A 16,698-nucleotide genomic window follows, 5' to 3' on the forward strand; every position below is an offset into this window, starting at 1 on the left:
GGGCCATTTGTTGGCAGGACCACATTCTGCTCCTTCCAAGATTAAGGGGAAACAGCAGGAAAAGAAATCTTCCCTTGGAGTGCCAGGGTACCCTGAGCCCTTTGTGCTGTAGTGCCAGACCACAGCAGAACAATAGGACTGGCTGAAAGGTGATAAAACAGACCTGGAGTGCTGGGGACATCCCTGGGATGCCTGAATTGAGAACTTGTGAGTGATTTTAAACTATCTGGCCTCACATGAGCTGACGGAGGCAGATTCCAGTATGACTGGTCAAATAACACTGCTTTCAGTATTGTCTCTCTCAGAGAAGAAAGATCACGGCTCGGGAATGGTAACTTTGGTGATGAAAATCTCATCTGCAGACACAAGAAGAGCCCTGAGCCACAGGAGATCCCCAGTGACACCCTCAGAGCCATGAGCCCCTGCCCAGTTCCTCCCAGTGCCAGGGGAGCTCAGCCCCATGGGCTGGTGGACACCCACCCTCTCCCGAGCTCCTCACAGACCCAGGGGTACAGGAGATAATACAGGGTGCAGAGGAAGAGCATTCCAGGGTTGCACTTAAGCATTCCGGGGTGGCTTATTACAGGATGCCCAGGGGAGGAATCAAATGTGGGGAAATGCAGGCATTGACATGGTTTGGGGAGAACAAACGTGGCAAAACAGAGGGATAAAAAGGGCTGGCAGCATATAAATGGTTTTCCAATCAGGATGTTTGTCTGGCTGTGCCCTGCTGGGTCAGCGCAGTCTGTCCTGCCACCTTACTCAACTCCACTTCTAGTGGTTTTCCTGAGGTACTCTCTACAGTGTGCATGCATGTCCTGGGTTTGGCTGGAATAAAGTTAATTTTCTTCTTAGTAGCTGGTATAGTGCTGTGGTTTGGATTTAGAATGAGAATAATATTGATAACACACACCCCAATGTTTTCAGTTGTTGCTAAGCAGTGTTTATACTAGAGTCAAGGACTTTTCAGCTTTTCATACTACCCTGCCGGCAGAGGCTGGGAGTGCACAAGAAACTGGGAGGGGACACAGCAAGGGCAGCTGACCCAAACAAGCCAAAGGGGTATTCCAAACCATATTATGTCATGCCCAGTATATAAACTGGAGGGAGTTGGCCTGGGGGCACCATGGCTCGGGGACTGGCTGGGCGCTGGTCAGCATGTGGTGAGCAATTGTATTGTGCATCACTTGTTTTGTATATTCTCTTCTTATTAGTAGTATTATTTTCCCTTCCTTTCCTGTCCTAGTAAACTGTCTTCATCTCAACCCACGAGTTTTACTTTTTTCCCCCTGATTCTCTCCCCCATCCCACTGAGTGGCAGGTGGGTGGAGTGAGCGAGCGGCTGCTGGCTGCTTAGCTGCTGGCTGGGGTTAAAGCATGAGAATGTGTTTTCATGGTGGTCTCAGGCCAGAAAGGGGAGCAGGCTGAGGCTGCTTGTTCTGTCTGCATTTGAGTGAGTGCTTAGGGTGTCCGTCTGTGTTGATGTATGTGGTCAGCTGTGTATATATGTGTACCTGTGTACTGTAAGGGTGTGCATGTGTGTGCAGGAGTCTGGTGAGCCAGTTCCAGCAGTCTGGCAGAAGCAGACAGGAGAGGCTGGAGCATTGCCACTAGTCCCCTCCATGCTGCAGCTCGAGGCTGCTGTGCCGGTCTCCTTCCAGCCCTGGGGAGCAACCACCGCAGGTACAGCTTCAGGCTTTCACAGAAGAGCCAGAGGGAGCCTGAATATTGCATATGGAGGTGACAGAAGAAGCAGAAGAACCCCTTGTCTGGGAGGAGCAAACTGAGCTCTGCTGCCTGAGTGCTAAACTGTCTGCCAATGCAGGCAGTGAGGAAAGGGGTGGACTAAAGCCACATTGTCATACTGAGCTGCCATCACCTGGACAGGGCTGGCAGGCTGCTGGCCTGGGGATGCATGGTGGGATGGTGACCTCTGACAGCAGAGGAAATCCTATCACAGAAAATCACAGGCTGCTTTTCTGTGTCACAGTCTGGCCCATGAGGGGCTGAGACCCGGGTGTCCAGATATGTGGCGAGCATGCAAGGGTCCCAGAGCAGAGACCAGACCTGAGTAAGCACTGTCCTGCTGCTCCTTCTCTTCCTGCTACACATCAGGGACCGTCCTCCTGCCCCAGGTCCGCACCAAGCAAGATGTAGCTGGTGAGGCTCCTGGGAGATATGACCCAGAGCAAAGGGGATCAGGGAGCTGGGTAAAAGCACGATGCTGCCATGAAGTGGGAGACTTTGAGCCCAAGGTGCTCTAAGAACTCAGCCATTCGTATGGTTGGCACCAACTCTTCACACTCCATCTCTCTGGGCCCCGCTGTGCCTTTTCGCTGTGGCTTTTCACTCTGCCCACAGCAATGCAGAGGTGACGTAAGGGCATGAGTCTTCCTGCCCTGGAGTTGTTCTGCTGTGTTTTAGCAGTGCTATGTGGCTTTACATGGTTGGAGTGTCTGCTCTGCTGTGGTTTTGCCCCTTTGCTTCCCCTTTTGATTAGCCATCCAGTCGACAGCTCTGCTACAGCAGTGTTAGAAGGAGTAGATGCAGTTTCCATTTTGGAGTCTGTCATTCAATGAAGTTATCTGTGCCAGAGAGTCTTCCCCCTTGTACAGTTGCCAAGAGTCCTGCTGGAAAGGTGTGATTGGCACTACTGACTTTCCTGGCCTAAGTAGCTGCCATTAGCTGCAATCCATGCCAGAGCTTCTGGCTGGAATTAGTTGAAAGGAAAAGACTTCAGACCTGCTGTCTGAAGTCAGAGGCAGAGCTCTAACTCTATAGTCAGGTGCCTATCTCACAGACTTTTTCTCTCCAGTGAGATGGGGATGATATTACCTGCCTCAGAACTGAAGAGAGGGGATGAATGGACAGAAGACCACGCAATGTCTGGGTGTCTGTTACCATAGCCCTGAACAGTATGACTAATGAGTGAGCAATGGGCACTCATCTTGCTGTACAGCTGCCCCAGACACCATGTACAATAGCTGCATTTAGCTGTGCACCATTTGAGTAGACAAACTTGCTGGAAACCTGCAGAATCCTATATAACAGCCCTAGTCTTCTTTCCTGACCTTCACACCAGAGGCTGCATATCAGGCTGGAAAACACAGGAAATAAAGAAGAAAGCTGTTCACTAGTGAATGTCCCAAAAGAAAACAACCTGTGGACTGAAATGGCAGACCATGCTTCACAGGCAATACTGCCAGGGCAGTTCTGTTTGGGAGGGTCTGCCAGAGCATTCTCCTTTATGTGGGAGACCTGCCTTTCATTAAAAGAACCAGTCTAAGCCAGACTAACTGACACTCTTTGCCCCGGTAAAGCCTGGGTTAGATACCTGTATCTTCTCATGTGCTTGTACAGCACTGCCTGCAGTAGATGTGTGAGTCCTAGACTCAACATACATAGGTCTTTAGCCACATCTGGTTTTAGACCAGCTGAACTGAAAGCAGTGAGTATGAATGCTCCAGCTGCAAGGCACTGGGGAACCAATGCACTGAGCATCAGACTCCAGCAGCAAGGGCCACGCACACTATTTGTGCACCCATGCACTAGGAGAGATGGCATCACCCTGTACACCATGCCTGAGAAGCTGGAAGGCATCAGTGGGGTGGGTGGGAACTCTCCTTTCAGCTTGAATTGGCAGTCACTTTAATTTGCTTTTCAGGCTGGTTTAATGAAGCCCAGAAAATGTATCTTTGTACAGTCTGACCAACTGTGTGGAGCCCATAGAAAGAGACTACAGAATGGCAAGCTGAAATTTACTGGCCAGACAAAGACAAAGTCTTTTTTTTTTGCACAAAGGCAAATGCTGCCATTAGTGTATATATCAATATTGATTCTTTTGAGGGGGTGAAAGGGTCAACGTGGTAGGTAGCACAAAGGCTCCAGCACTGTCTACTTTGCCTCCCCCTAGTGCTTCTGCAAGGCTTCCCCTGGGGCTCTAAAATGCCCTTGATATGCATCAGTGATAAATGTCCTGATCCAGCTCCAGAAGAGAAGGTTTCTGGCACTTCTCTGAATCTTACTGGTAGATGCTCAAGGGGCCAGGGCAGGCTGATGCTGCCTTGCCTAAAGGAAAGGCATGCTGTCCTTTCAGCTGGCCAGATCATCATCAGATGGATGAGCCATCTCCATGATGTGTTAGCAGCCATGGAGAAACACCCCATAACAGTGCATGGAGGGCCACTTCACAAAACATGTTCATTGAGGAGGATCAAGCCATCTTGGTAAGTTCCTTTCCCCCACAAACCTGCCTGAGGTCTCAAAAAGGGCAGTCAGGGCAGACTTAATTTCTGACCACTATTTCTTGCCTGCCCTCTGCAATAGCTGTGTCCTACCCCAGTGCCAGTGCCAGCACTTCACAGGAGAGGGAGAATCCCTGGGGCAAGAAGTCTGAGTTTTCACTAGCATGTCCTAGCTCAGGTCCCTGGGCAGTCCTGCCCAGCCAGCCCATCTTCTCTGCATTCCCACCCAGCATGCAGCCCTGCCACTTTCACCTGGAGTCTCCGTTCCTTGGCCTGTAGAGCTTGTTTGCACCCAGATCCTGCGGTTTTCTTGATAGCTTCCACCCACCCACCCACAGCAATGGCAAGAAGAAGCCAGAACCAAAACTCTCAGGCACAAACAAATCATCCAAATCCCAGGCACAAGGGAATGTTGCTTATTTATTGTGCATGCAGGGGGATGCCTGGACCTGGGTCTGCTCCTTGGTGATTTTGCCATTGGGGTAAAGAGGCAGCCAGACCATGGCTATCCCTGCTATAACCAGAGAACTGGTTTCCTTGCCAGAATGGTATGTAAACCAAGGCAAATTCATATTCTGTGTCACCTTGTCAATCTTTTCTCAGCAAGGCTAGAAAAAGCTGAACCTGTTTTTAAACAACATTGGGAAACGATAGGTAGCTGCCAAAGCCAACACACCTAGAAGACACATCTACGTGGTAATACCGGGAAGTTCAATCCATTCACCTGGGGGTTCTCAAGTCTGTTAGGGTGAACAATGTGCCTTCCCCTTCATCCTCCTGACCAGGACAGTAGGTTTGATATGCATCCTATGGGCCAAAACAACAGGTTTGGTTTAAGATTCTGCACTAGTAAAGGTGATCACACACGGGGCTGCTTGCCTACTCTCTCCATGCAGCACTGGTCACAACATTTGTGGACCTTGGTACTCCCTTTTCCTGTTTCTTGACCTTCCTTTTTGCAATCCTTGTACTTCCTTTGTCTGTCCCAGTCTCCTCCCAAGCAACAAGTGGCTGCTCACTATTTTTTACCCGTTGGTATCGTGGGGGTTTTTTTAACATCTGTGTCCAGTTTGGTATTTCTGATGCTGTTACCTAGGTAATCTTGGCATTATGTGCTGTTACTGACACAGTTACTGAGGAACTGCTGGTCTTGCCCCAGAAGGACCCCGGTGCTTCTCTCCAGATATCTCTGAAGTCTGGCCTTTCCTCACATCACTGCTCTATAACCACTTGGGAGATCCAGCTGTCCCTTGTGGCATTACCTGCAACTTTTGTCAGCTTTTCACACCATTACCTGCCATATGCAGCCATTCACATACCATGTCGTGCAGTTGTCCACGTTGTGTTCAGAGACCTTAACCTCAAGCCAGTGCCCAGTCAATGGCTAGTAATCTCTGCCTGTAGCTCCAGGAAATTAAAAGTCTCATGTAATTACAGGACTGAGTAAAACCAAGAACATGGTATGAGCTGTAAAAACTGCGCAATTTGGAGGTTTGAGGGAATTTTGGAAAATTGCCACAAACATTTCAAGGACAGCTCAGGAAGTTGTTCATGCTGCCATCAAAACCCAAAGCCAATGCCTTCTGTTCCTTGCCAGTCACTCCACACCTGACGTCTCCTGCCTATCCAATGTGGATTCTCCCAAAGGAAATGTTTCTTATCCCCCCTCTCACAAAATGACAAGGAGAATGGGGTGGCTCCAGTGAAACAACTTGGGGCAACAACTTGCAGCAACAACTTGCCAGTCAATGTCCTGGCAGAGTCCTCACTCACGTTGCTCCTTAACAGCATTTTTTTTTCCTTCTTCTTGCTCCAGTCTCTTTTCAATATTGTGTCATGTTTGATTCAGCTTTGCCCAAGTTCCTTTATCTTCTCCAGAGCAACACTTGGGAAAACAGCATCACTTCTGCTTTTCAAATACAAACCAAGACTGGGAGGACCAACAGGCTTGAAATGTAGGATGAGACTCCTTGCTTTTCTGCCAAGATGGGATTGGGACCTGCCAATCTGTTTCTGCTACCAACGACCAGAGGAACCCACCAATCAGAATGAAACGTCGACTAAACGAGATTTCCTGGAAGCCACCAGAACAAAGCTAGTTTATATCAGCTGCAGATCTGGGCAGCTCTATTGTATTTTTCTGCAGGCCCTTGCTGTCAGGAAGGCAGTCTTACAACTTCTGTGACCAGAAGAGTTTGCCCCTTCATTTGCACTGGGGATTGAGATCGAATGTCCTGCAAATGTGCTGGGAGCAGGGTGGTTTGGGAACACTCCTCCTTGGCCATCCTTTCTAAAGTTAGGGAGGGCCTTTGAGGTAGCACAGAAAAGCAGAAAAGCTCCCCCAGCCAGTGGGAGATGCAATTAGCCTCATTAATCACTGGCATGATGAAAGCAGCTGCTCTGTAATTGGCTTTGCCTCAGGTCATAGACAGCTTAGCTGAGAGAAATCAGTTTTTTTAAATTATCTGCCTACTGTGCATTGCCTGATCCCAAGGAGCATAGGCAGAGCAGGGTGGGCTGCACAACCCAGATGTCTTGTGAGGGTGGTGGGGAGAGCCACAAGACACTGCCTGCTTGCTTGGTCCTCTCCAGGCATCACTAGCACCTGTGTCCATCTCTGCCAGTATTCCTGGCATTTCAGGAGTGCGTCTGAAAGCACTGCTGGCTGCCTGCCACGGGCAGGAAACGTAGGGCTTGGCTGGCTGAAGCCTGTACGGTGCAGACGGAGCTCGAGGGTGAGGACTGAGGGCTGCATACACAGTTCTCTGGGTAAGCCTGGTCTCAGGCCTGAACCAGCTCCTAGCCCTAAAAAAGGGGAAAATTCAAGTCAGCATTCATAGTCATCCATTATCCTGAGTGAAACTCATCCACAGCTCAGCTGCCCATGACCTCCAACTCCTGAAGAGGGGGCTTTGTGGTTGGCAAGGGGCCTCTCCAAAGCCAGGATCACTGGCCGTCTCAGTCTCTTTGTACCTGTTAAATATTACTGGCCTCTGACAGTATCCCTGGACTTGTTTGGGAACAAGTCAAGTACAAGTTGCCTTTGTACAAGGCCCTGCACAATGGGTTCTGCGTTGGGGTGAAGGCTCCTGCGTACTAAACAAAGCAGCACAGATAAATCAGTAACAAACTGCAGATCAGCAGTGGTACCAAAGGCAATGGTGCGTAGTTTAGGAGACAGTGCATGATTCAGGAAAGCTAGCAGAGCCAGATGCACATTGATTCACAGTCACATGAATTCTTTACTGCAATTAGAGAAAAACAGGCATCTATTAAGTCCCATTGTGAATAGATTATCCAGAATGAAGGCACTCGGAAGAGTTCAGAGGGGCCAGCAAGGCAACCTCTGCTCCTGTCTGGTGCGGCTATAACCCTCTCTTCCCAGTGATCAAGCACACTGAGACTAGCTTGCTCTTCAGGACTACATTCTCATGCACACTCCACACAGTAGTACCACACAGACTGGGAAGCCAGCAGGGTTTGCAGCACAGGATGTGATGGCACAGCCAGAGCTGCTGAGTTTGAGGCTGTTGTGCTGTTACATGCTTTGAAGCGTCATGAGACGTAATCCGCAAAAGCAGGCTCTGCTTCATCTGTGTCCATCTCCCCTAGACAGATCCATATGATGCGTTCCCATCCCCAAGACGCACATCTAGTAGCCATTGCTCAGACGTAACTCCAGCTCCTTGGGACCATCGTTAGTCACAGACCTTGTCCGTAACACCTTCCAAGCACTATTACTTGCAACAAAGTTGACAGGCATTGTACTGTTTCTCTGTGCCTTATTATGCAGGGCTGTTCTACATCTGCTCCCTACTATCTACCTTCTAAAGGAAGGCACTGGGCTGAGAGAGGTTCCTGGCACTCTGCATGACTCTCCTTCATGACAGCTACTCTTAAGCAGAACTCCTGTTCCATGCACTCCTGCACAAAGGCTCCCTGACCCACGGGGCAACCGGAGCAGGCAGCTTCTAGGCTGCTCTGCTGTAGTCCTAACCCCAGAGTGAAGAGCTGCCTTCCAGCCCTGGAGGAGCAGCGGCTCAGGTGGCACAGCTCCCCAGCACAGACCCATCTCTGCCCTCTTCGCCATGAGAAACAGCACACTACTGTCTGCAACCCGGCAGGAGCAAAAGAGGCACACGCTGCTGTTGCTAGGACCAGATGATAGCCTATGTCCATAGATTTCATGTGGTTTGTTCAAACTTTTATGGTTTTAATATTTTGTACCTTCTATGAAAACTGGTTTGCTGCTAGGTGACTGCAAGTGAGAGTTGATAAATGATCATATATTAACATTATGGTTGAAACAATAGACAAAGGGTAACCAGGGAGATAACTACAAAGTCTAGTCAAGTGATTAACTAGTAATTATTCATAAGTTTTGCAGTTCTTTGTGATTATGACGAGATGTTCCTGTACACTAGATGAGAAAAATGCTGAAACTGACATGTGTGATTGAAACTGCGTTAAGCTTCAAGATCAAAGAACAAGGACAAGAATAAAGACTTCAGGGACAGCCAGCAAGAACTTCAATGGGTCGGTGGTCACAAAAGCAGCCCTTCCACTCAAATGGATCCTTTATTGTGCATGATCGGATGTAGGCAGTACTATGACAATCAGTTGCAATCATTTTTATGTATATGTATACTGATCTGATTAATATGCAATTAGTTATTCTATGTAACCTGTTTGTGCTAAAGCTGCGGTATGCACGCTAGATGGAATTATCCCCCGTGCACCCAGCACTGCAATAAAGAATGCCTGCTTTCTAAAACTCCAAAACGAGTCTTAGAGAGTTTCTTCGACCGGCTTTTCGGTATCACAGAGAAACTCTGTCTGCGGGGACCCCGCCCTGAGCTCCCCACCCCCGGTCAGACCCGGTCAGCGTGGCACAAGCCGGTGCAACCACGGCCAGCAACCCTCGGAAAAGGCAGGCTGCAAACCCCAGGCCCCCTTGCCACAGCTCTGCCCTCCAGGAGGAGGGAAGGCGGCTCGGGGTAAGCCGCAGTCCAAATCGCGGGCCACGTTTCTGAGAGCCTGCCTCGCCCCACCGGCGCCGCAGGCCCCACCGCAGCGAACCTCCCTGCGCCTGCTAGGCCGATGGAGCGCTCCCAATTTCCGTCCCACCCAACTCATTCCAGACCGGCACCGGGGCGGACCCCGCCTCCCCACTGCAGGCCGCGGTTCCGCCGCCCCTCCTTGCTCATGCGCGGCCGCCGTAGACCCCGCCCGCCTTCCCCCGTCACGTGACGCGGCCTCCCCTCCCGCCGCCACGTGTGTCCCTCCTCGGCAGCCGTAGCAGCTCCGGTGCGGCCTTTCCGCGGGCGGCCGGCGGCATGTTCCGCATCGAGGGCCTGGGGCCCAAGATGGACCCAGAGGAACTGAAGCGGAAGATGCGCCGCGACGTCCTCACCTCTGTCCGCAACTTCCTCATCTACGTCGCGCTGCTGCGGATCAGTAAGTGTTCGGAGCGAAGCGGGCCGCCTACGCGTAGCGAAGTGGCGTCCGGTGCTGGCCCGGGGCCTGCGCCCGCCCACCGGGAAGGCCCGGCCGGGGGTCGCCGGTTGGCGTTTCTTAGGGATGTCTTTGCTGCAGTCACGGCAGCCTGGTGACTGTCCGTGGGGCTGTGGGGGAGAGTCTCCTCTGATCGGCGCTGGGCTTCGTGTCCCCCGGTGGCCGAACGCGGTCCCCGGGGGGAGCGGGTGAGGTTCGGCATCCCAGCGGGGCTTCCAGAGCGCCGGGGGGGGGGGGGGGGGGGGGGGCCTGAGGCGGCTGAAGTGCTGGCTTTGGGCGAGCAACGGTGTTCCCGGAATCCGGAATAAAACTCCTCAACAGCAATGAGAACTTAAGAAGCAGGCAGTTCGTTTATTGCAGCGCTGGGGACACGGGGGTCGCTCCTCCAAAAGCGTGTCCAACTTAGTATCAAAATCCATCAGTTTTTATAGACTTTTTCTGTCAGGTCATTGTTACATAAGCTCTTTACACAAAAATGCATACTATGCTCGCTCTTAAACTTAACTTTTATAAGGATTGGTCCTTTGATTATATAACCTTATCAGTAGTCTTATTTAAAAAACAATCATTGGTCAGTTACACTTAGCTCTACTGACTGGGATCTTCGATACTCAAATTAAGATGGGAAGGGTAAGGGGGCTTCCAAGCAGCAAACTGGCATCCATGACGGTTTCCTTAGTTTCTTGAAAAAAAACATAGAAAAACCAGTAACTTCCTGGAGAGGTTTCTATGGTTAGCTATTTCAAACTTTAACAATGTTAAGGTTCCTATAGTCACACATAACACAGTTCCTAAAGTTTCTATGGCTACATTTCAAACTTAACAATCCTATACATTATGCTATCTTACTTCTTAATCAAACCTAACTCTTCTATGTGATTAAATTCTGATTTCTTTACCAGAATATTTGCAACAACAGTGCTTCTGTACTTTTCTAGCGCATGAAAGAAAAAGGGCCGTGCTGTCTGTCTCGTAGGCAGTGCTTTAGTGCGTTGCATCAGAGGCTTGCATCTTTCCTTTCAGGATGCCCTTCTGTTTAGCCAACAAAAAGTGACGTTTGGGTGATTCTTCCCCACCACCACCACCACCCGGTGGTATCGAGAACACGCCCAAGCCTCTGACCTGCAGCACAAGCAGGCGTACCTGATTCCCCCCTTGAATCGTGCTGTCTCACCTGTTAAAGCAATCATGCAGGGAGAGAAGGGACCGTGTGGGAGGCGGACGGTGGTATCTCACCCAGAGTCTGAATGTTTTAGATGCCACATAAATGTGCTGCAGTTTCATCACAGACTCACTGCAGACTTCTTGTTGTCTTCAGTCACATTCATGCTGCTTCATTTTCTTTTCAGCTCCTTTCATCCTGAAGAAGTTGGACAGTATATGAACACTCAAGAAGGCTCAGTATATGAAAACATAAAATGGACTGTAGCTGCTTTCTTCTGTTTGTTAAGTAAACGTTGTGCCAGAGGCAGACATCCAATACTAAATGGTTCTAAAATGTTTCACTTAAGCGTATCTGACCTGAGAATGATAGCCTAGTTGTGATTATGGGGAAGATGTCTGTTGTTCCTGCGGGTGAATTCTGGTCACAGAATACTCCCTAGTATCATCAAGCAATGACTTGTGGTGGAATATTTCTTGTACTGTTTAAAAAAAAGTCTATCTCCATTTTGTATGAAGTGTTAAGTGCTAGCAAGTTGCTTTGTTATGCAGCTACCTCTAAACCGCCACGCGCTATGGCTGTCAACCTTACTGAATCTGTCTGTATGAAAAATGAAATCTTTAAGGAATCCAGTTCACAAGCAGTTTGATTTCAAATAAATGGAAGAGCAGTTGTGTCAGTTCTGGTAGTGATTTTTTAATAATCATCGCTTAAACTAGAGGTCATCTGGTATTTTCCTGGCTCTTGTCTTACGCTTGCTCTCTCCTCCACCTTTAAAGTCATCTTATATTGAGGAAAAGCAAAGGAGAGTGAAAAAGACAAGGCAATGATGTGTTTTTCAGATTGCTAAATGTATAGCAAGTCAGCTGAGAAACATGAACATGTAGTCAAGACTCAGAGAAGTGAAGGGGGGAAGGGCAGCTCAGCTTTATCCAGCAGGCCTGTGCCACTTTCCCCTTCAACTGGAACCTCCTGGATCTTGAATTTACGCAAAGTAAAGCAGGAACAATGCCGTATTTCTTCTCTGAGCTAGTAACTGAATTTTGGTCACAGCACAGCTCTTTCTACTGTGACAAATTGCTGTATTCTAGTAGTTCAGGAGTGTTACTTTACTTGGAGGCCGCCCACAATATTCTTACCTTGCACTGCTTACACTGATGTCAAAATAGAAGTATTTTCTTAGAGAAGCAGCCTGCTTTGTGAAAAGGATTGTGACTGTCCTCTCTGAAGGGGATTTCTTAAGCTCTGGGGCTGATGCTTACTAGTATGCATCGGTTTCAGATGACCCTGAACTGAGTTGTAAAAGCAGGAGTTGGATTTTCAGCCATTACGGGTTACTCATCTGTTTGCCTAAGTCTTAAAAGATAGATTCAGGATTTGACTTGATATCCTTAGATGAGCTGCACACCAGATCTCCAGAGACTTAAATATTTGTTTCTCAGACTTGTGTTTAACTCCTTGAAGTAATTTTCACCTGGTGTTACAGGAGTGCCTGCAGAGCCACTTGCAGCAAAGGCACTGCTTGCTCTTTTCAATTGCTCGCTTGCTCAGCTGAATGAACGATCTGTTCCTCCAGTTTACTGTGCCCTTGGCTGAAAGCACAGTACCTGTATAAAGCACGGTAGAATATTTGTTGTGCTTGCCCAAATCTTGTGATCGCAAAGTCTTCTATGAAAAGCAAGGGGGAAGAGATTGTTAGGTCAGTTCAGACAGAAGGGTCAGACTTTATTGTTGGCTGGCATCAGCAAAGAGAGGAATTACAAACAATGGAGAGACTACTCTTGGAAATTTCCACCCTTCCATTTTGGCCAGAGCTTAAGCTTGCCTGCAGAAAGCTGTGCTTGAAGCATATGTAGGTTTGAAGCTGGAAGAGGGACAGAGAGAGGAGTGGGGACAAACACTGAGACCTATATATTGCCTCTTAGCTTTAGGCCTGATTTATTGTAAAAAGGCCTCCCAAGTACACATCCCCAAGACAGGCAGGATTTGAAAGTGCAGTTCATGAATGGCAGGCTTGGAAACTGGGTATTAATTTGGAAGCATAACTGAGTAATTTGGAGACTTCTTACCAGAGCTGACACATGACCCTGGAGCCTTGGATGCCCACTGCAGTCAAATGAAATAACCCAGTCCTATTTAGTTATCTGGATTTTACTGGCAAATGAAAGCAAGGATATTCCTGAACTCATTTACTCTGCTGTCTTTGTAAAATGGAACAAGTGCAATTGAATGAATCGTGGGATTATACTACCCAGTTGACAAATTAATGCAGCGGGTTACTGCAGTGAAGTTATAATGTTGATGGTGGGAGTGATGAGATACATTAAAGAGTTTGGCTCTGCCTGTGCCAGCCAGAATCCTCAGCCAACCTATCCTCTGCCCAGCTATGGAGAATGGGACACTGGTATCCCTTTTGGTCTTCGGCCTTTGTGCAGGGTCAGAGGTAGAGCGGTAGAATCCTCAGGAAGTATAGGGATGTGAAGGTTTCTAGCAAGCCAATTTCACTTTACTGTATCCTTAAAATCACATATATGGCACCCATTTCCGTCCACTTGTAAACACATTTTAAGGTGCAACGCAACTGACCTCTCGGCAGTTTTGCATACCTCTAATCCTGAAGAAATGTACTTGCTCAAGAGTGGGTTCGAACTGGCTGTTGGGCACTGTTAAAGACTCTTCTAGGAAGTTGCTTTCAGGCACATTGAGAGATGAAGCCATCTCCTTATTAAAATAGGAGAAAATAAATGGCTGGGTTTTTTCTTGTGACTGTGGTTTTCTGCAGCCTCTGATAGGCCAGGTAATTGCATATTTCTCCTCCAAGGAGAACTAGAGGAGAATAAACAAGAAATATGTGACCAACTGGATCTTAACTCTATCCTAGATAGTGAACCAGGATTTACAAATTGGCAAAATTGACTGATAGACCCTTGTATTTGACAAAGGAGTTAGAGATGAGTAGAGAAGTTTTTTACCCCAAAAACGAGGAAGCAACATTGAGACCTCTGATTAAGACCGAGACTACTGGTAATGGTCAGACGGGAGGAGCCCTGCAAGTTACCATCGAATGGTACCATATTCGGCAACTGAACAATCAAAACTCCAGGAAAAATAGAGTAGTCTAGCTCAAGAAACCAAGACTGAATATGTATGGAGGGTATCACTGACTGGTGGAGACCAGGTTTTATTGTCAGATGATGAGGCACAAGGGTACTGGGGGCCTGCGGTAATTTTGACCACCAACAGTCTGAGAGAACCTTGGGCCTTAACCCAACGAGTTCCATATTGGGCAGGGGGGTCAGATCCCATGGAACGAGGGGACCTAGTGTGTACTGAGACCCCAGCTATAAACCACTTAATCGAAAGTCTGCAAAAGACTGCATCCAGTTGATGCATGATAGGCGTTTAGTACCTCAGCAACCCTCACTGAAGCTATTAAATGGCAACCCCGACGGGATGACTCCCTTGATCTGGGGCTTGCCTGACTCTTTAAAACCATATGCCATCCAACTCCAGGACCGTTTGTGGGATGCATTAGCCTCAAGGGGAGGAAGATTGAACTAGCGGGGGTGGCTATGACCTGGGGGGAAGTGGCACAAGAGTTGGCAGAAGAGTTGATTAACTATGGCAGAAGGATGGGCCTCACAGAGGGAACAGTTAAATCTAAACCCGCTGTGCATAGAATAGAACAACGGGAGGACCGCCCCCCGCCATGAAATCTAGGGGCAAAAAGAAATCTGTTGTGGGCTGAAGGATTTGAGAAGGGGGTTCCCCGGGGCGTAATGGATGGCCTACCCACCTCAGCCCTAGAGAAGCTTATTCAAGCATGGAAAAACCAGAGGATATTACTCCTCAGGATGGAGCAACCCTCCCAACGGAAAGGTGAGGTGGAATCGAAATCTAACGAGATGGCGATAACTGTCCCTCAAGCAGCTACTGCCCCTGAAAAGGACTTGATTGATCTTGGGTGGGGAAACTGGATGCGCTGTCCCCAATAAGTGAGCCGGGGGATGGCCAGTGGGTCCACCTAAGAAGGCTTACGGAAAATAGTAAGGGAGACTTGTTAATTACCTTTCCCCTTGGCCCTTTTAAAACCCCAGTTACATTTTTAGTGGACACTGGCACTCAAGTCTCAGCACTCCGAGCAGATGTTGCCGATCATAATGGCATAATCGCTGATAAAAACCAGATTCGGGTTACAGATGTTTTTGGAAACGCTAAGCCACAGCCAATGGCTTGGGTTAAATGCTGGTTAGCTGTAACAGTAAAGGCTATCATGATTTTGGGAACCTTCCCCACAAATATCTTGGGACTCCATCTATTAAAGGGACGAGCCTGGGTGGATTTGAAAGGAAGGGAATGGAAATTTAGGCTTCCTGCTGCCTCTATGAGACTTTTATAGCAAGCACCTGCACTTCCCCCCTCCAAAGTTGTTCGTGTAAAACCCTACACCATGCCCCTGGGAGCAAGGGAAGGGATCACCTCAGTGATAGCTGAACTATGAGAGCAAGGGATAATTGTCCCCACACAGTCACGTTATAATTCCCCAGTGTGGCCAGTCCAGAAACCCAATGGGAAGTGGCAATTGACAATTGACTACCGGCATCTAAATACCAACACGGGCCCTTTGACAGCTGCAGTGCCTAACATAGCTGAATTGATTGTGACCATACAGGAGCAAGTCCACCAAATTTTGGCTACTGTTGACATGAAAGATATGTTTTTTATGGTCCCCTTGCAGGAAGCAAACAGAGATAATTTCGCCTTTACAAGGAAAAGCGTGCAGTTCACTTTTACATGTCTCCCCCAGGGATATTGCCACTCCCCAACCATTGCTCACTACACGCTGGCACAAGAACCGGCCCAAATTACTCACAGAGAGGGCGTGAAAAGATATCAATATATCGAAGATGTACTGGTTGGTGGCCCTGCCACCACCATGGTGGGACAGATGCAGAGATAATCACCCACATAGAAAATTTAGGGCTCCAAATTCCAGCCAAAAAAGTATAACTAACTCCCATCTTCCGAGGTGAAGTTCCTGGGTATCTGGTGGAGGGGAGGAATGGTGTGCATTCCCCCTGAAACTGTAACTACCCTCAAACAGGTAAAAATGCCTGAAAATAAGAAGGAACTGCAACATGCCCTAGGCTTGCTAGTATTTTGGAGGAAACACATTCCCAATTTTTCTATCATAGCCTGCCCCCTCTATGATTTGACACACAAAAGGACTGCTTGGGACTGGACTCCCATCCACAAAGAAGCCTTAAAATTGTTAATTTTTGAGGCTGGGGTAGATCAGGCCTTAGGGCCAATACACTCGACAGATCCATTCCATATTGAGTGGGGTTTTGCAATTCACGGACTATCCATACATACGTGGCAACATGGACTGGAGGGTCAGACCTACCCCATAGGGTTTTTATTCGTGCAGTTTCAAAGATGCAGAAAAATGTTACTCAGTTTGGGAGAAGGGTCTCTTTGTGGTTAGCCTAGCTCTACAGAAAGCTCAAAGAATCATGCAGCAACAATCAATCATTCTATGAGGACCTTTTAAGGTCTTGAAACTGGCACTGGCTGGAACAGCCCACCTGTGGGAGTTGCGCAGCGAAAAACAATGAGAAAGTGGTACGCACAATTCGATCGCTATTGCCATACACGACAGATAGAGTGGGAACATCCAGAGCACTCCCAATAGAAGAGCCGCCCTCTGATCACCCAGACACAGAACCTCCTCCCTCATGCATAAAACCTGCTCCTCCATTTGAACCCCACCTGAAG

The 16,698-nt window shown here is 48.5% G+C and overlaps 1 protein-coding gene across 1 annotated transcript; it reads left to right on the top strand.

Moving 5' to 3' along the window:
• The first annotated feature begins 9,485 nt into the window (after positions 1–9,485).
• On the top strand, positions 9,486–11,599 carry TOMM5 (translocase of outer mitochondrial membrane 5). Its single transcript, XM_069775836.1, has 2 exons — positions 9,486–9,701; positions 11,108–11,599. The coding sequence occupies exons 1-2, from the start codon at positions 9,581–9,583 to the stop codon at positions 11,140–11,142; spliced, it is 156 nt and encodes a 51-aa protein (XP_069631937.1). The 5' UTR covers positions 9,486–9,580; the 3' UTR covers positions 11,143–11,599.
• Positions 11,600–16,698: the final 5,099 nt, after the last annotated feature.

This window comes from Haliaeetus albicilla, chromosome Z (assembly GCF_947461875.1).
Source record: "Haliaeetus albicilla chromosome Z, bHalAlb1.1, whole genome shotgun sequence".
Classification (NCBI taxonomy): Eukaryota; Metazoa; Chordata; class Aves; order Accipitriformes; family Accipitridae; genus Haliaeetus; species Haliaeetus albicilla.